The sequence below is a fragment of the Danio aesculapii genome, chromosome 6 (genome assembly GCF_903798145.1).
Source record: "Danio aesculapii chromosome 6, fDanAes4.1, whole genome shotgun sequence".
Taxonomy (NCBI): domain Eukaryota; kingdom Metazoa; phylum Chordata; class Actinopteri; order Cypriniformes; family Danionidae; genus Danio; species Danio aesculapii.
Window position 1 is genome coordinate 9,289,527 of NC_079440.1, and position 20,349 is coordinate 9,309,875.

The following is a 20,349-nucleotide window of genomic DNA, read 5'->3' on the forward strand; positions in this document are numbered from 1 at the left end:
TAACATTTGTTGTATTATTTATTCATTTCTGTTAGCCTTCACACCAGCTCAGTTTAATCAAATAACATTTACTTCCTTATTAAAACAACAACAAAAATCTACGTTAGTTAAAATTAACATTAACTTAAATTAATAACAATAGCTTCATTGGTATTTTTACACTTTGTTTTGGTGTTGTCTAATTTGTGAAGAGCACTGCACTTAAAACTATTTGCTGAGGTAATAATAATAATAATAATGACATTATGTAAACAGATTAAATAACGATTTTTTACATGTAAATCATGACTTAATAGTCCTTGTTAGCATACTTGACAACTTACACAACGTCCAAATTTATTAATTAATATATGTGTAGCATTTTAGTTCATTTCTGTTAGCCTTACATTAGCTCAGTTGAATCAAATAACTTCCTTATTAAAACCAAAAAACATTTGTTAGTCGAAATTAACGTTAACTTACATCAGCTTCATTAGTATTTTTACACTTTGTTTTAGTGTTGTCTATATTGTGAGGAGCACCGCATTTAAACTATCAACACATTTGCTGAGGTAATAATAATAATATAATAATATTGAGATTATGTAAACGGGTTAAAATAATGACTTTTTACATCTAAATTGACTTAAAAGTACTTGTTAGCACCTACCACTAACGTCCAAATTTATGATTAATATATTTGTGGCATTATTTATTTAGTTCTGTTCCCCTTTACATTAGCTCAGTTGAATCAAACATTTGTTATTGCTGAGGTAATAATATTAATAATAAGATTATGTGAACAGGTTTAAATAATGACTTTTTAAATCTAAATTATGACTTAAAAGTCCTTGTTAGGACATACTACACAATGTATAAATTTATTACAATATATGTATAGCATTATTAGTTCATTTCTGTTAGCCTTCACATTAGCGCAGTTGAATCAAATAACATTTACTTACTTAATAAAACCAAAAAATATATGTTAGTCCAAATTAATGTTAACTTACATTAATAATAGCTTCAGTAAAGTGTATTTTTGCATCTTATTTTAGTGTATTTTGTGAGGAGCACTACACTTAAAACACTATATATGCTGAGGTAATAATATTAATAATAAGATTATGTGAACAGCTTAAAATAATGACTTTTTACATCTAAATTATGACTTAAAAGTCCTTGTTAGGACATACTACACAATGTATAAATTTATTACAATTAATATATGTGTAGCATTATTAGTTCATTTCTGTTAGCCTTCACATTAGCTCAGCTGAATCAAATAACATTTACTTACTTAATAAAACAAAAAAATATATGTTAGTCCAAATTAACGTTAACTTACATTAATAATAGCTTCAATAAAGTGTATTTTTGCATCTTATTTTTTTAGTGGTGTCTATATTGTGAGGAGCACTACACTTAAACACTAGATTTGCTGAGGTAAATATTACACAGTAAACCCAGAGTAGTTAATACAACTAGCAATCCTGCATAAAAAGAGTGTTTTATTAACAAATTCACATATCTTAGAATTAATAGCAGTCATTGCATTAAGTAATATGAATTAAATTCCCTTAAAGACTACACAGACTTTTATTATTTAGTAACTGTTTTTGTGTTTATCTGTGGACCAACATATAACAAAGCACCAATTTAGCTCCGGCTTCTCCTGACATTGTGAACAATACGTTAAAATCCACATATACAAAAGCTGTAGTCCGCTGGATTTGTGAATACATTTTTACCACGACAATAATCCGAAACCAAGACAGAGATTCCTACATTCAAAGTACAACGTGTTAAGACAAGCTGGCATATCGAACAAGCTTAACTCGCACACACAAAACGATTATGAACATACAAATAACACCAACATATTTGAACAGCCATTTATTATCTGCCATGGCTTATATTTTTAGATATTTTTCGTAACGCAAATATAAAACAAAACACTTCGTTTCAGGACAGCATTGATAGCATGTGGCTAGTACAGAGGTTAAGCTGAAGAATAGTTGGGAAAAACTGGATTTAAATGTGTGTGTGTGTGTGTGTGTGTGTGTGTGTGATTTGACCATCAGATCCTCTCCCAGACGTTACATACACCATTACCAGCATCTTTCAGGACAGAGTGTCTTTCGAGGTTCATATCGTCGCCGCTTCCTCAGCGCAGAAACAATCCATGTTGTCGTAGCTGTGGGATTTACATGGTGAAATGCCTTGTGTAATCATACTCTATTGTTGGAATGACAGCTTGCACAAATTTCAGGAAAATCAGAAGATACCTGGAGTTAGGAACGTTAAGGTAAAGTGATCCATAAGGGGGATAAACATTTATTACAATAACAACTGCAAGAATTAAAGGGACAGTTCACTTAAATATTCTATTTACTCATAATATGTTCATTTCTTTCTTTCTTCTGAAGATAAGAATAATACAACCAGAATATAAACTGGTAACCATTGACATTCATAGTAAGAAAAACAAATGCTATGGAAGTCAATGGATATGGTATCACAATATCTTTAAGAAAGAAATAGAACAATCAGGTTTTGATGTCGTAACCATCATTCTATGTCAATGGTTACCGTTTTGCAACATTCTTCAAAACATCTTCTTTTGTGTTCTTGTTTACTTGTTCAAAACCTGTTTGTTTGCTTGTTTCTTCTGAAGATATTGTGATTTCATAACCAACGACTTCCATAGTATTTGTTTTTCTTACTATGAGTGTCTATGGTTTGCGGTTTGCAACATGCTTCAAACTATCTTCTATTGTTTTCTTGTTTAATTGTTCAAAACCATTTTCTTTCTTTCTTGAAGATATTGTGATACCATAACCATTAACTTTCATAGTATTCGCTTTTCTTACTATGAGTGTAATTGGTTACCGGTTTGCAACATTCTGCAAAATATCTTTTGTGTTCTTGTTTACTTGTTCAAAACCTGTTTGTTTCTTTCGTTCTTTCTTAAAGATATTGTGATCCATAGTATTTGTTTTTTTTACTACGTCAATGGTTACCTTTTTGCAACATTCTTCAAAATATCTTCTTTTGTGTTCTTGTTTACTTGTTCAAAACCTGTTTGTTTGCTTGTTTCTTCTGAAGATATTGTGATTTCATAACCAATGACTTCCATAGTATTTGTTTTTCTTACTATGAGTGTCAATGGTTTCCGGTTTGCAACATGCTTCAAAATATCTTCTATTGTTTTCTTGTTTAATTGTTCAAAACCGGTTTCTTTCTTTCTTGAAGATATTGTGATACCATAACCATTGACTTCCATAGTATTTGCTTTTCTTACTATGAGTGTAATTGGTTACCGGTTTGCAACATTCTGCAAAATATCTTTTGTGTTTTTTGTTTACTTGTTCAAAACCTGTTTGTTTCTTTCCTTCTTAAAGATATTGTGATTTCGAAACCATTGACTTCCATAGTATTTGTTTTTTTTACTATGAGTGTCAATGGTTACCGGTTTGTAACATTCTTCAAAATATCTTCTTCTGTGATCTCGTTTATTTTTTCACAATATCTTCAAGAAAGAAACAAACAAACAGGTTTTGAACAAACAAACGAGAACACAGATGAAGGTATTTTGAAGAATGTTGCAAAGCAGTAACCACTGACACTAATAGTAAAAAAAAAAAAATGCTATGGAAGTCAGTGGTTAGATCACATCACAATATCTTCAAGAAAGAAAGAAAGAAACCGGTTTGAACAAATTAACGAGAACACAGAAGAAGATATTTTGAAGAATGTTGCAAAGCGGTAACCATTGACACTCAGTAAAAAAAAAACAAATGCTATAAAAGTCAGTGGTTATATCACATCACAATATCTTCAAGAAATAAAGAAACAAACAGATTTTAACAAATAAATGAAAACAGAAGAAGATATTTTGAAGAATGTTGCAAAGCGGTAACCACTGACACTCATAGTAAAAAAACAAATGCTATGGAGGTCAGTGGTTATATCACATCACAATATCTTCAAAAACAAAGAAAGAAAGACACGGGTTTTGAACAAATAAACGCGAACATAAAGAAGATATTTTGAAGAACGTTGCAAATCGGTAACCATTGACACTCATAGTAAGAAAAACAAATACTATGGAAGTCAGTGGTTACGACATCACAATATCTTCAAGAAAGAAATAAAACAAACAGGTTTTGATGTCATAACCATTGACTTCCATGGTATTTGTTTTTCTTACTATGAGTGTCAATGGTTACCGCTTTGCAACGTTCTTCAAAATATCTTCTGTGTTCTCGTTTACTTCTTCAAAACCTGTTTGCTTCTTTATTTCTTGAAGATATTGTAAATTTATAACCACTGACATCCATCAGTTTGCAACATTCTTCAAAATATCTTCTTTTGTTTTCAACAGAAGAAATTAAAATTCAAACTGGTTTAAAACAAGTCAAGGGCGAGTAAATGATGACAGAATGGTTATTTTAAGATTCTAACAAGCAAAAACGACTAAACTAGTTTGGCTAAATTCAGGTTTATCTTGATTTTAAAGTAGTTTTGATTCTGATTTCTGCAAAATCATTTGAAGTTTATAGTGACTGTGAAAATTAAAAAAAAAAAAGTTAATTGCAATATGTCACACAACATATATTTTTACTACAAATAATGCAGCCTTGGTGAGCATAAGATAAATATTTTAGAAACATTAAAAAAAAAAAAATAATAGATCTGCTCAACAGAAAGTGCTTCTATAATATTGCTTAAGGGTTAGTTCACCCAAAAATAAAAATAATGTTAATAATTACTTCTGAGACTATAGAGATTATAGAGATTTTAGAGCTCCCTCATCCTCCATAATCAGTGCATGTTTAAAGTGGGATGTTTTGACAATGTTTTGGTTCCTTTTCTATACTTTTCAGAATTAATCAAAAATATCTTATTTGTGTTCTAAAGAAGAACAAAGGCGTCAGTTTATTGGAACAATGTGAGGGTGAGTAATTAATAACAATTGCCATTTTTGGTTGAACAAACCCTTTAAGAAGATTTTTTTTTGAAAAAAAGGATACATATGGACCCCGAGTTCTCCTCCTCCTTCCGCCACAGTCTCGATAATCTTTTTCATCACCTCTGCATGTCTGACAAATAAACACAGATTAGTATATTATTAGTTTGAATGAGGTGCACTGTAAATGAAAGGAAGTGAATTGATAAATGAGATAATAAATTGCCGGTTCATTCTGCTGTGGTGACCCCTGATTAATAAAGAGACTAAGTCGAAAAGAAGAAATTAAATTGACTGTAGTGTATGAGTGTGTATGGATGTTTCCCAGTACTGTGTTCCAGCCGAAAGGGCACCCGCTGTGTAAAACATATGCTGGAATAGTTGGGGGTTCATTCCGCTGTGGTTACCCCTGATAAATAAGGGATTACACAGAAGTAAAATGAATGAATGAATTACGAAATGTATTTACATCAATAAATAATTTTTTTGATCAACAAAATGATCCAAAAAAGCTGGTTCTATTATTGGTTTTAATCCTGATGCTCTTGAAGATATGGTTGGAAAAACTGCTGTCAGATTTATTCATTCATAGTGGTGTAATTTGTATATGTACACGGTGCACTGAGTGATTAAGAAAGTTTTTTTTTTAACACTCTAACTGTTGTGAGCTTTTTTTTAATGAAGTGCTGAATTTTTTGTGCAACTTTGTTCTTGTTTTTCTTGCTCAGCCTTTTGCTGTGTTTGTAATGTGTAGTTGTGGCAAATGGAGTGTTGTTGGACTGTGATATAGTGTTTGTTGATTAATAAAGGTTTCTAACCTAATCTTTTTCATGTTCATCTTTGTAATGGCGTAGCGTAACGATAAACTTCCGGTGAAAGTTTTATGTGACTGCTTTCAATTTCATGAGGTTCCTTTTACAGCATTGATGTTGTAATCTAATAAAAAATAATCAGTTAAATAGACTTAAACATTCATTTAGTTGTTCAATGTTCCTAAAACGAGGGCTGCACGGTGCACAGTGGGCAACACGATTGGCTGGGCTAGTTGGCATTTCTGTGTAGAGTTTGCATGTTTTCCCTGTGTTGGTGTGGGTTTCCTCTGGGTGCTCCGGTTTCCCCAACAAGTCACATGTGCTGTAAAAGCTAAATTGTCCGAAGTGTATGAGTGTGAATGAGTGTGTATGGATGTTTCCAGTGATGGTTTGCAGCCGAAACGAAAATGAATGAATGTTCCTAAAACGAGATGAAAGACAGTTTAAATGCACGTGCCATCAGGAGCAGCAGGTTAGCGCAGAAACACCACTGAAAATACTGGGATAAAATAAACTGTCATATTTTAAAGACATGGTGCTTCTTGTCCGGTCTGATACCTACTTTATATCGTAGATCAATCAGGCAGTGAAAATTATAGATTTTTTTAAAAACCAGATGTGGCTTAAATGTGGGAATTTGGTAAGGGCGCGTCAGTTCATTGGGCTGGCTAGCTGAAAATTAAAAGTCTGTGTGCAAATATACTCCATTAAGCATTTTATGTACTGATTGTCTGATTCCATTTATATTTAGTACTTTGCCATCCACACTGCTTATTTTCAAAACTTATTTGTTTATATGTATCTGGAATCCCTCCACAAGAGATTTTACAATCTTTGATATGTAACCCTTTACAGAACCAAAGAGCATAGAATCACCTAGAGGCGACACTCAAGTGCGATTTGAGAAACAGCCACTAGATGGCGCGGCAGCCATTTTGGAATGAAAATTCCAATAGAGCAACAGCATATTATAAGTCTGTAAAATATACTAATAAAAGTGCTGATGATTGTGATAGTAAGTGTTGTATTGTCGTCTTTCAGGTTGTATCGCAGCCTTAATGCGCTTTTAAAATAAATAAATAAAAAACAAAGCAGCTGCTTTCCATCGCAACAGCAATAAGATCCAACAGCTGACCACTTTTACTCCAAAATGGCGGAATCCGGTGCTGTTGCTGGGCGCTGCTGTTTCAATGGAACGTTCTATTGAGTGTCGCCTCTTGGTCATTATAAGCTCTTTGACAGAACTTTGTATGTCAGTATCTGATCCACATAAACACTTATGATTACATTTATGTCGTTTTGTTTTTATGTTGTCATTTGAAAGATAAAAAAAATATATATAATGAAAAATAATAATAATAATAATAATAATAATAATTCGCTGTCAGTCATAAACAACCTAGGCAACCTTAATCTGAAAAACGCCCATCAGTGACTTCAATTGCCACCCTAGGTGAAAGCCTTTGCCTTGGTTTTACTAAGTTGTTCTGAATAAAGCGTATGCTAATCAAATAATGGTATAATGTTTGTATTTACCTGCATGGATGTACGGAGCACATAGCAGGCGGAGGCAGATGAGGGTGATTCTCAATGGTGACAGTTTTTTTAACATGATCCTGGCTGATGTCTTCATACATCTGATCCACTGTTAGGGGCTGTCTGTCCTGTGAAAGAGCACAACACGCTGCGATTAAACTCCACCTATTATTACTTTTTTTTTTATAGAAGTAAATAGCATTCGTTGTATGCAAATGTGCAATTTCGGCTTTTCTTTTTCCTTTTTGTTTTTTCAAAACACTTTTATGAACATAAATGATCATTTATCTCCTTTATTAAACATATAACAGATGAACGAGTGAACTGAAAAACATTAATGAAGAAAAAAAGGTAAAGTAAATCAAATAAGTAAATAAATACAAATAAAATAAATAATAAACCTAATCATTATAGTTGAAGAGTAGCTAGATAAATAAGGGTGATAGCTGGCTACTTCTTAGTTATTTATTTAGGTTGCGCTGAATTGTTTCTGGGTCAATAAGTCCAATTCACAAGGTGACTATACCGAAGTATAAATGGAAAAGTGAGGGCTAATTCAGAGCATGAAATGATTTCTTAAATAACCACTTCAAGATGTGCTAAATCATCAAAATAATCCAGTAGTGCCTCCAATAAGTATAAAACCCATTAGATGAGCCTCTGAGAGACAACCTATTATTTTAAATGTGAAATTTAATTTTTGGAGGTCTCTCACAATGGGTTTACATCCATTCAAGGTCTATGAAATGCTTAATTTTTTTTAATAATAAACACTGCAGCATCAGCTATTTATTTAGTGTCTGAAATGGTTCGTTTAAGGATCTGGTCACTCTAAACCCCGCCTTTTAGTGAGCCTGCTCTGCCGTGATTGGTCAAATGGCCCATTCTGCTGTGATTGGTCAGCCACTTAAAATAAATGTCAGACAGCAAGTCATTTGACGTTTTTCACACTTTTTACCATCACAAACAGCTATTTTACACATTACATGAAAGCCAATATATGAAAATAGAAAATGGGGCCTGTGAACAAACTTTCTGCGCCGAGCACGCAGTATTCTTAAGGACACCTCTCACCCTGCTCACAGACTGTTTTCTCTCCTGCCTTCCGGCAGGCGCTTCAGGCTCTCCCGGACAAAAACCAGCAGACTGAGGAACAGCTTTTTCCCCAGAGCTGTCTCCCTTTTGAACTCTGCCCCTCACTGACTCTTTTGCCCCCCCAATACACCCCCCACACTCCTCTAACTTATACTCCTCAAAATAACTGCACTATTTAACATTTGCACATTTAAAGTTTATACATATTCATTGCACTGATTCATTTATTTGAACTGTACATACCCACTGCACATGGACATTTGTAATTATGTTTATCTATCTGCACACTCCTGATTATTAATAGCATCTTCTACATATATCCATTTATTGTAAATCGCTGTTCATAGCCAATACAACCTGTATATAATGTTCATAGTACATCCATCTGTAAATATTACCAAAGTTTTTCTATAACTGCACTTTATAACTTATACCTGTATCCTGCACTTGCTGCTATTGCACTGCTGGTTAGCCCTAAACTTCATTTCGTTGCCTTGTACTTGTACATGTGTAATGACAATAAAGTTGAATCTAATCTAATCTAAAAAAATACAGCAACAGTACTAAAATATTAATATATTTTTATCACGCCAAAGCATAATAAAGCAAAATTACCTCATCATATCCAAACAGCCATAGCCTTGGGGTCTGGTAATATTTGTCATATGTGATATAAAGGTCATAAGTTCTTGTCTGTAGAATGGCATCTTCCCCTCCAGCTTCGGCCTTTGTTTTACTCAAATCAGCCATTTTACTTGTGTCAAGAGTGGCCTCAAGAAATAAACATGAACAAGCAATTCAGGATAAAGCACATAATGTTGTTGGAAATTTTGTTTTCAGTGTAATTTCTTACATCATCAGTTTCCAAAAGTCCACTTTCCTCATATTCTGAAATACAAACAGAATTGTGTTGAAGTCGAATGCCCCCAGATAACAATTTGTGTCAGGAAAATAGTAATAAATAAATAAAAATTCAGGTCTACCTTCCATGTCTGCTGCCTCTCCTTCTTCATCCTCATCGTCATCACCACCATTACCACATGCACCCGTCTTCACATTCATATTCATATTATCCTTCATGTGAACACAAAACAAAAATATTTTTCACATTATAATCTAATTATATAGAGAATTATCATTTTCTTTTAATTTATCTTGATGAACTAAAACATCTATTTAAAAAGGCTATTTAAAAAGAAATGAATTCAAAACAAAAAATGCAAAAGCTACCCAAAACTATTTTTTAAAAACTTCATATATAAAACAGCTTGGATGACAAAATAATAAAGCTCATCTGCTTTTAATTTAAAGGTCTTGCGAAGTGCTTTGAAATGTGCATTTTTTATTCGATGTTTGACGTAATCTCAACAGAAACCCAAAGAGAGGGCGGGACATAGTGTAGCTCCACACCTTTTTATTAAACAGCCAATAGTGTTTTGCTTTGTGTTATGTTACGTACTGTTATGTTATCAGATACCCTTATAAGTTACTTCAAAAAATAGCTGCTACCTAGCCGACAATAATACAAGTTTAGTTGTCATATTTAATTTACATTGTTTGCTGATTTTATTCAACAAAACTAGCATAAGCCTAGAAATTAGTGCGAGTTGGTGCTACTTTGCCTCATGGTCAGTGCAGTAAGTGACTTTATTATCATCAATAACGTTACTTGTTGAGCACAAAAGTTCGTAATATACAAAATCATAAAAAAAACAAAATCTTACCTATGAAATGTTCTGCCTTTATGCTTAGTTTTCTTTGTGTGCTCATAACTACAGTCATACACATTTGCTTTAGTCTTGACTAGAGAGAGAGAGAGAGTTTTAATTTTATTGCCATTTCAGCTTCTATGGCTATGCAATGCCAAGAAATTAAAAAAAAGTTCAAGTTTACCACGTTTTATAAATACCAATTTTCTATAATTATAAAAATATTCTAACAATTAAAAGTAATCAACAGCAATAAATAATACACGAGGTAAAATCCATAAATAACAATAATAATAATAATGATAATATATAAGATAAAAATCTAAAACAGTTTAAGGTTTCCTATTGATAAAAATTTTACAATTTTAGACGGATTCACATTAAAAAATATTTATTTTTGTCGGTGCCAATAGCCTAGTGGTAAGTGCATCGACATATAGCACCATGGTGCTCACGGTGACCCGAGTTCAATTCCCAGCTCGAGGTCCTTTGCCGACCCTTCCCCTCTCTCTGCTCCCAATACTTTCCTGTCTACAATTTCCACTATCCTATCCGAATTAAAGGTGAAAAACCTAAAAACCTAAAAAATAATAAAAAAAATAATAATAAAATAAATGTATATATATATATATATAAAATAATATATTATATTTATATTATATATATAATATAAAATAATTTTATATATAATATAAAATATATATATATATATATATATATATATATATATATATATATATATATATATATATATATATATATATATATATATATATATATATATATTTTTTTTTTTTTTTTAACTCTTGTAGTCTGATAACATTAAAAATGGGGCACTCCACAAGAATATGTTTAACAGTTTGGTTTCTGTTGCAATATAGACATTTTGGGGGTTCTTCTCCTTTGACTAAATGTTTAGTCTTGACTAGTGCGGTTGAATGACATTTGTCCTGTGAGCACTGTACAAATGTATGCTGGTATTGGCGCATGCTCAGGGCCTGTATGCGCCATCTAGTGTATACATCTATGAAAATGAACAATATTGATACTAACTTTATTTTAAATTTCATGGGACCTTTAAGTTAATGAACTTAACTAATAAAAATAAAATAGGAATTAATTAAAAACAACATACACACATAAACAGACAAACACACAAAATAAGCTGAAAATGGAAAGCCTAAAAAATAAAACATAAGAGCATTACTAAAAAAGCACTTGACACAGTGTTTCCTAACCTTATTATCCAATGAGATTTCCCGAACTGCTTCAGTCACCCCAGTAACACCTAAAACAAAAATAAAGGTCTATAGGTCACTGTTAAAATATGGTTTTGTTGATCTGATCACTCAATAAACAGCTGCAAATGGCATCTCAAAACATTTTGCACTGGTACACTTTCAACAGCTTTCAGAGATATAGAAAGCTCTTTATTCACAGTGTCTAAAACGGTTCATTCAAGGATCTGGTCTCTCTAAACTCTTTTCTGAGACTCTGCTGAGGTGTGATTGGTCAGATGACCCATTCTGCTGTGATTGGTCAGCCACTTCCAATGCATGTCAGAAACCAAATCATAGACTTTTATTTTTGAAATTTTCCACACTTTACCAACACAAATGCACTACACTTTCAGCAACTCTCAGAGATAGCCAAAAACTGATTGAACTGCTTTCCTAGTAGAAACTCATGTGGTCAAATACTTTTGAACAGTTTTTGAGATAGGGCTCTGCAATTGATCAAAAATTCAGTTTCTATTTGGATTTTAGCCTCTAACAATTCTGAAAAACATTAATCAAGATAAACGATTATTGCATCATATACCGCCCCCTTTCCAGCTGTAAACATTTGTTGCTCTGCAAAGCTCAGTTTCACGTGAAAATTACTAAAAGCATGTACTGTAATGTAACTTTTAAAGCATGGGATGTACATCATTCATTCATATATATATATATATATATATGTGAATCATTCATGTTTTTAAAAGCATGAAAGAGATAGCATGCTGTTGTGTGTGTGCACGCTCAGCCTCAGAGACAAGCAGAACACACACACATCTAAAGTCATCTTAATGGGAGCGCTATAATGGTCAAATACATGCAAAACGTGGTGTTTCGTGATTATTCATATTAACCCTCATTTATGTAATAAACAAAAGAGTTAAGAGTCAAAAGACATGTGAAAGTGAAACCATAAATCAAAAAGGCACTGCTCTTAAAGTGACAGCGCGCAATATTCCTGCTGCCGACTGTTTTTATCATTAATCAAACTACAAAAGGACAAAATCTCTCACTGCTCTTGACTGAAGGACTTTATCTTACAGTTTTTAAAGTTTTTATCTTACAGTGAAGATGCTTAAAGCAAAGCTTGTTTCATATATTTATTCTATTGTATTTATTACCCTTTTCTTATTTACAGGGAGGAAAACAACTGTATATATACACTTATAGTCAGAATTATTAGCGACCCTTTTCCCCCAATTTCTGTTTAATGAAAAGAAGATTTTTTTTCAACCCATTTCTAAACATAATGGTTTTAATAACTCATTTCTAATTACTGACTTCTTTTATCTTTGAATGATGACAGTACATCATATTTTACTAGATATTTTTTAAGATACAAGCATTTAGCTTAGAGTGCAATTCAAAGGCTTTATTAGGGTAATTAGGCAAGTCATTGTATAACAATAGTTTCTTTTGAAGAAAATCAGAAAAATATATTGCTTAAGGTGGCTAATAATGTTGATCTTAAAATAGGTATCAAAATATTTAAACCTGCTTTTATTCTAGCCAAAATGAAACAAATAAGACTTTCTCCAGAAGAAAAAATATTATAGGAAATACAGCGAAAGATTTGGGAAACATTTATTTTAAAAATTCACAGGAGGGCTAATAATTTTGAGTTCAACTGTATATAGTTGAGTAATCGTGATTAGAATTATGACCAAAATAATCGTGATTATGATTTTTCCCATAATCAAGCAGCCCTACTTGGAGTATGATTTAAACTCTTTCATTTGAAATCGAAGTTTGATTTGATGGTAAAAATAGCAGGAAAAGCACAATGATCTTGCACCTGTAATGTTTCTATTATAAAAATTACAGAATTTAGAACATTTTTTTGGTTTTTAGAAAAAAGCTGCTCCTCAGTATCATTGCCAATTTTCTCCTTTCATGTTCAAATGCTGACTTTGTTTTACAGTATTAGATTGAAAGATTGTATGAAAAGTTAATAAAAATAGATTACCCATTTTAATTAATGTTCATAATCAGGGTATCTTCAGTCCATTCCATATCAGTTTTCAAAAAAAAAAAGGAAAACTAAGAAAATGGATGTTTTTCGGTTTTTCTTTTGCTCACAAAAGGAAAAAAAAAAAAAAAATAAAATAAAATTTGGCTCGATTTTCCCTTTTTTATGGTTTAGGGTAGGAAAACGGATAAACGACTTTAAAATTCATTATACACATGTAGGCTGTGCTGAAACGCTCTTTTTTTCCTCTGATTGGCCAACCAAATCTGACCTTGTGATGTCGAATCATATTTCTTCATATCAACAGTGGATGAAAAAAAGATTAAAACACCTGGTATAATTGTGATCTGATCAACCAAAAGGCATCTTAATACCAGGAGTAAACAAGGCCCAAGAACGTCAGTCAGAAACTTTTACATGAACGAGACATGTCACATGACAGCATACACCCAGTTTGTGTTTCGTACCAGAGTTATGAAAGGTGTCCACCCATCCGCCGTCTCCATCGTCCTCTTCTATGATGGCCTCCAGCTCATCTGAGTACTCCATCTGTTTACAGCGCTTGTAACATGGAACTGAACCCCAGAACAGACATATTCAGCTTCACAAAATGCAATAGCTTTCCTAATGGAAAAAGTTTATACTGTGCTTACCGTTTCGGGTTAATAGGAACTGTTTGTCGTTGGGCAGATAGGGCTTCACCTTTGCTTCTTCACCAGATGCCCTAAAAGTGCAAAAAACATGCTTTAAAAAGCCACATAGAAAAGAAAGCTAAAGCATATTGTTCATCTGACATCCTTCTAAAAAGCTTTAAGTGTTGGATTTTAAGACTAGATAATAGTATATAACTTTATTAGATTAAAAGATTGTATGACAAAACACATTACCCATTTTTCTAAATTTTTTAAATCATGCTTTTCATTTTCCATTGAAGAGTAAAAAAAAGACATGATTTGCAAAAGTAATAAAAGCAAAGTAATTTTTTCTGTTTTTGCAAATAATATCTTTTCATATTGACAGTGGATGTGGAAACGTGCTTTAAAAAGTCACATAGAAAAGAAAGCTAAAGCATATTGTTCATCTGACATCCTTCTAAAGGTTTAAGCACTGAATTTTCAGACTAGATAATAGTATTTAGAATGGGCTCTACATAAAAACAACAGAGGTATATGGAATGTATCAATATAGATAGCCAAGTAAATGTATGTGTTTGTGTGTGCTTGTTTATGTGATTTATGAGGACACAAATTTGTTTAATGACATGAGTATGACTTGGTAATGTTGAGATTAGGGCTGCACGATATATTGACAAAGTATCGTTATCGTGATAATAGTACATGCAATATTCAAATCGCATAAAGTTGCAATAAATTACTTCTTTTTTTAATGCATGCACCAAAATTTAAATTCTGGCCCAATATGGAAAACTTGGATGTACTTGGCTGACATTCGAGACCAAAAATGCTTTGTACTAACTAATATTATTTTATTAAATAAAAAATATGCACCGAAATTTAAATTCTGGGCTGAAAAGGAAAACTTGGATGTACTTGGCAGACAATCAAGACCAGAAATGTTTTGTAATAACTATTATTATTTTATTAAATTAAAAATTATATGCATCGAAATTAAAATTCTGGGCCAAAACGGAAAATTTGTATGCACTCGGCTGAAAATCAAGACAACAAATGTTTTGTAATAACTATTACCATTTTATTAAATAAAAAATCATATGCTCCGAAATTAAAATTCTGAGCCAAAACGGAAAATTGGCATGCACTCGGCCTAAGATGCTTGATAATAACTATTATTATTTTATTTAATAAAGAATATGCACAGAAATTTAAATTCTGGGCTGGAAAGGAAAACTCTGGATGCACTTGGCTGAAAACAGACTGAAAATGCATTGTAATAACTATCATTATTTTATAAAATAAAAAATATTTATGTCTTTTGAAATTTTATTCAATTCATGTTTATTTCTATAGTGCCTTTACAATGTAGATTGTGTCAAAGCCGCTTAGCATAGAAGTTCTAGTAAAGTCCAGATTTCAGAGTTGATTTTACTCAATAACTTACATTAAACTGATTAAAAATAATAATAATAATAATAATAAAATAACCACATTTTGTTGACAGTGAACGAGTTGAGAGTCAGAAACAAGTACACTACATAGAAACGTCCTATAGGCACATAATTTGAATGGACTTTGCTTTTTTCCAGTGAGCATGTGCAGCTCATGCATAGATAAGTATATGGGTTGAAGAAATTAAATATCCACAGAGCAGAATATTGAACTATTTCGAGACTATCAGCACTGACTGTTTATCTAAATTTGACTACGCCTGTAGATGCTGTTCTGCTACTGGTTAAAGGATGACTCAAGAGCTGAAAATAACGACTTATGATGAGAGTAGAGATTAGATAGGAAAATGACAACAGCCAATAACAGTTAGGATATCTGCCCAGGTTTTCATTCATTCATAGTGTCAAAACATTTGCACCTTGCAGTTTTTTTTTAGATCAGAAAAGTTTATTAGATCAGAAAAAATATCCATTATTACCTGTTTATTTTTGTATGATCATTAATGAATAAATCATTTTTTTAAATGCAAATAAAAATACTTTTTCTCTAGCGAAAATGTTACATTGCAAGAAATATCGCTGTCGCAATACCCAACAGCAACTTCGCATATTTTCGCACAGCAGACCTAGATGAGGTGGTTTACGAGGACGTGTCTTGTGTACTTGTAATTTTAAATAGATTAAAATCATGTTTTTTGTTTACCTAAAATTTGCCACAGGTTTCCAGAGAGGGTTAGGTTTAGGGGTACGGTAAGTAAGGCCATGTAAGTGATTTTTTACAGTATAAAATTCATTATGCCTATGGAGGGTCCTCATAAATCACAAAAAACAACTGTGTGTGTTCTTGCCATTTCCATGTGGGACAGTGATGAACCAGATGAACTCCTGCTGCAACAAACTGCACAGAAAACAACACACTGTTGTTCTTGAATCATTGCATGTAAATTGCCCACTTCACACCATAACGAAGGCAGAATGCACACTCACCTCCTCTGGAGTTATAACCCCAGTTTCTTTAAATTTAGATTCCTGGAAAAGAGAAACACAGCATATAAATAACATTTGGACAATAAAGATGACTTGTCTTCATGTGAGAGAGTTTTGCCAACTCAGATGCCAGTTCTCAAGCTGTGCCTTGCCCTTTTGACAAGTTAAATCCGTCAAAGTAATAGTTTTCTGGTTGACTGCGGTCAACAGATCAATAAAAGATGCGGCTCATAAATCAATATTGCTTTGCAAATACACACATGATTAATATGAAAATACAGCAGTCACTGAACAGTTGCAATATATTTACAGTTATAAATGTAGCAGATATTTTAAAATAAACTTATTAAATTGCATGTAAGAAAAAAATATATAATTTTCATTATTTTATTTATATAACGTAAAAGTGTATGTATTTATTAAATTACTGTTTTATTTCTTACTTTAAATGGTCATCATACTTACATTTATAGCTTTTTTCATTATAAATGTGAAATAACCAAAGTAAAAAACTCAAGTGATGCAAACTACTGGACATATTTAATGTCACATGTTGATTTTGAATATCACAATGTGTGGTAGGTCCACAAAAAAAGCTGCACATGATAGACGTTATCAGCTTGACAATTAGTTTCTGTCCTCCACTTCCCTTCAAAACTGTATGAGAATCGTGTGACTGAAAAGATGCTCAATATACATTTTTTTTTTTACATATTGCATGGGATTTTTCTTTTTTGCAGTTGCTAACTTTGCTAACTTTTTGGTTGCTATTTAAAAATACTGACTAAAATCATTTACATGACTTATGCAAGTTGTTACTGAACATGAACAAGCATTGAGCATTTTCAACATGTGAAGCACAAATTCACTCCTATTTGTATAAGATTCCAAATAAATAAGCCAAATGCTCAAGACAACGGCTCTGTATGTTCAATGTTTTAAAATTATTAAATCAATTATATAATAATTAAATTATATATTAAGTCTTTTTATTAATGAAAGATTCTAATACGTTTAAGTTTCAGCTTATAAAAATATTACTTAAATAAGAATTGATGGTCACATTTTACAGTAAGATTTAATAAAGCATTGTATATATATATTCTAACATGAAGTAAACAGATTTTTAAACCACAGTTAATGTTAATTTTAACACTGACTAATTCATTAATAATGCTGATGATACACAGGGTAACTTTTTAAGCAATGCTGCTGGGCAACTTTGGGAAATGATGGCATAAAAGAGGAATAATATCAGACACTGGGTAATTAATTAAGGCAATGGGTTACAGATAAAATATTGTTGTCCATTTTTAATAAAAAAAAAATAACCAGGCAACGTTGCTCAAAAAAGTATTGAGGTAAAGTTGGTTTTATATTCACACATTCGGAAATCATTTTAGCAGTCAAAGTGCAACATTGCTCTTAGTCAAATGAATCATGATAATGCTGTTTTGAAGTCATACTTGCATGTGATTTCAGACCCAATATTCAATATACCGTGGTAAACAAAATACAAAGCCTGTCACAAGTTGTCACTGGACGAATGTATAAATATAAAACCAACTACAACCAAAAAAGTTGCCGTGTATCATCAGCACAAAATGCAAAGTTATGTAATAATTAACGCACTGTAAGTTAATGAACAATTAAATAAAAATGAACAATTACAGCTTCATTAACTAAAGTTAACAACGTAAGATGTCAAAATACTGTAATAAATGTTTTATGATGTTAGAGAACACATTAACGAAACATTATTGTAAAGTGTTACTAAATTTATTTTAAAAAAACATAAATTGTCAACAAACATTTGTTCACAGTGTTGTTGGAAAAACCTGGCCACCTGACTGATGTGACACCTTTATGCATCACTGCTCGATGAAAACATGACACTTATATTTTCTAAAAGCTAAATTTGACCTCACACCACACGAAATTGAAGGTAAAGTTGGTTTTATATTCACACATTCGGAAATCATTTTAGCAGTCAAAGTGCAACATTGTTCACAGTCAAATGAATCATGATAATGCTGTTTTGAAGTCATACTTGCATGTGATTTCAGACCCAATATTCAATGTACCGTGGTAAACAAAATACAGAGCCTGTCACAAGTTGTCACTGGACGAATGTGCGAATATAAAACCAACTACAACCAAAAAAGTTGCCGCGTATCATCAGCACAAAATGCAAAGTTATGTAATAATTAACGCACTGTGAGTTAATGAACAATTAACTAAAAATGAACAATTACAGCTTCATTAACTAATGTTAACAACATAAGATGTCAAAATACTGTAATAGAGAACACATTAACGAAACATTATTGTAAAGCGTTACCAAATTTATAAAAAAAAAAACATAAATTGTTAACAAACATTTGTTTACAGTGTTGTTGGAAAAACCTGGCCACCTGACTGATGTGAAACCTTTATGCATCACTGCTCGATGAAAACATGACACTTATATTTTCGAAAAGCTAAATTTGACCTCACACCACACGAAATTGAAGGTAAAGTTGGTTTTATATTCGCACATTCATTGATTTTAACAGTGCCTATATTGTTTACGACGCTAATTTGAATTTTCAATCATAAGTCACATACAAGTTTGACTTGATAACAACATTAGCACTATTTAAATGACTGTGCAATGTTGCACTTTAATAGTCACTGGCTGCTTATATGATTCACTATGTATAATTTGCAAATAATACATTTCTGAAATTATATTATTAAGGAGAAAGTCTGAATGTGCGAATATAAAACTAACTTTACCTCAATTTGAAAACTTTGCCTATTTGTTTTTGCTAATATTCCGCCTGCTTAAGTTTGGGCCATCTGACAGGTTGCATGTTTTCATTTATTGGCATTCATGTCCGTTGTTATTGATCGCTTTTGACTAATCAATACTGCAGCAGCACAGTATTTTAATCTCAATTCTAACACTTATTAAATCTCACATTTAATACAGCAGCTATTTGTTGCAGACTGCAAATCATGCTAACACTCCTCGGCTTACCTTCAAAACTGGCGTCAAAAACTCCGCGACTCCCAGAGCAGTCCCTTTCACCGAGTTTATTACGTTCTGCATGCTGAAAAAGGAGTCTTCACGATGGTGATCGAGCGGAGATTTGATGAAATATACTTGAGTTCAACTACACTGTTTGAAGACCGTCTAGCCGAGCTACACCACATGACCTAAATCATCTGACAGCCACTTCCGCATCTCAAGTATCGCGATAATACACGAGTTTGTTCCTGAAAAAAAAACTAGGAGCGGTGATTTTATTATTATTATTATTATTATTATTATTATTATTATTATTATTATTATTATTATTATTTTAGATGTATTTAATTACATAAACGTAGCCCAAATTCTGAAAACGAATTTATTTAGTTTGGATGTATTTTTCTTGTAAAATCATGTAAATATCTTTTGGGTGAAATATTTAGAAATTTAGAAATATTTAGAAATTTATTACAATTTTGTTTAATTGAATTTTTTGCATCAATTATTATATAATGCTTGCATTATTATGTTATACTATTCTTATTTTTTTAAACAATAATAATAATGTAAATATTTTATAACTTTAACTTTTTTGTGTTTAAGCATTTATATGTATTTATCTAATTCTGTTATTTGCATTAATTATTTTTTAGCAATTATAAGTCTTACATTTTTTATTTTGGGTTTTATTTGTTTCTTTCTATTAAAATAATGTTTGTTTGTTTTTAATTAGCGTACAAATAAACATAAATAAATTTAAAAAGGGGATACAAATCAGCATCTTGTCACAAAACATCTATGCAGAATGAAATGTTGGAAGAAGAGCTACCAGACATTGCTTCATATCGTACCCTCTTAAGATGTTAGACAATAATAATTTGCAAGCATATTCTATAAACTGATATGTGTGA

The 20,349-nt window shown here is 31.8% G+C and overlaps 1 protein-coding gene across 1 annotated transcript; it reads right to left on the reverse strand.

Annotated features, from left to right (window-relative positions):
* Positions 1-1,470: 1,470 nt before the first annotated feature.
* Positions 1,471-19,635, reverse strand: atg3 (autophagy related 3). Its single transcript, XM_056459450.1, has 12 exons — positions 19,445-19,635; positions 16,423-16,464; positions 16,284-16,333; positions 14,003-14,073; positions 13,817-13,924; positions 11,342-11,391; positions 9,378-9,468; positions 9,248-9,282; positions 9,010-9,165; positions 7,300-7,427; positions 5,016-5,084; positions 1,471-2,267 (listed from the first exon to the last, which is right to left on the reverse strand). The coding sequence occupies exons 1-12, from the start codon at positions 19,514-19,516 to the stop codon at positions 2,186-2,188; spliced, it is 954 nt and encodes a 317-aa protein (XP_056315425.1). The 5' UTR covers positions 19,517-19,635; the 3' UTR covers positions 1,471-2,185.
* Positions 19,636-20,349: the final 714 nt, after the last annotated feature.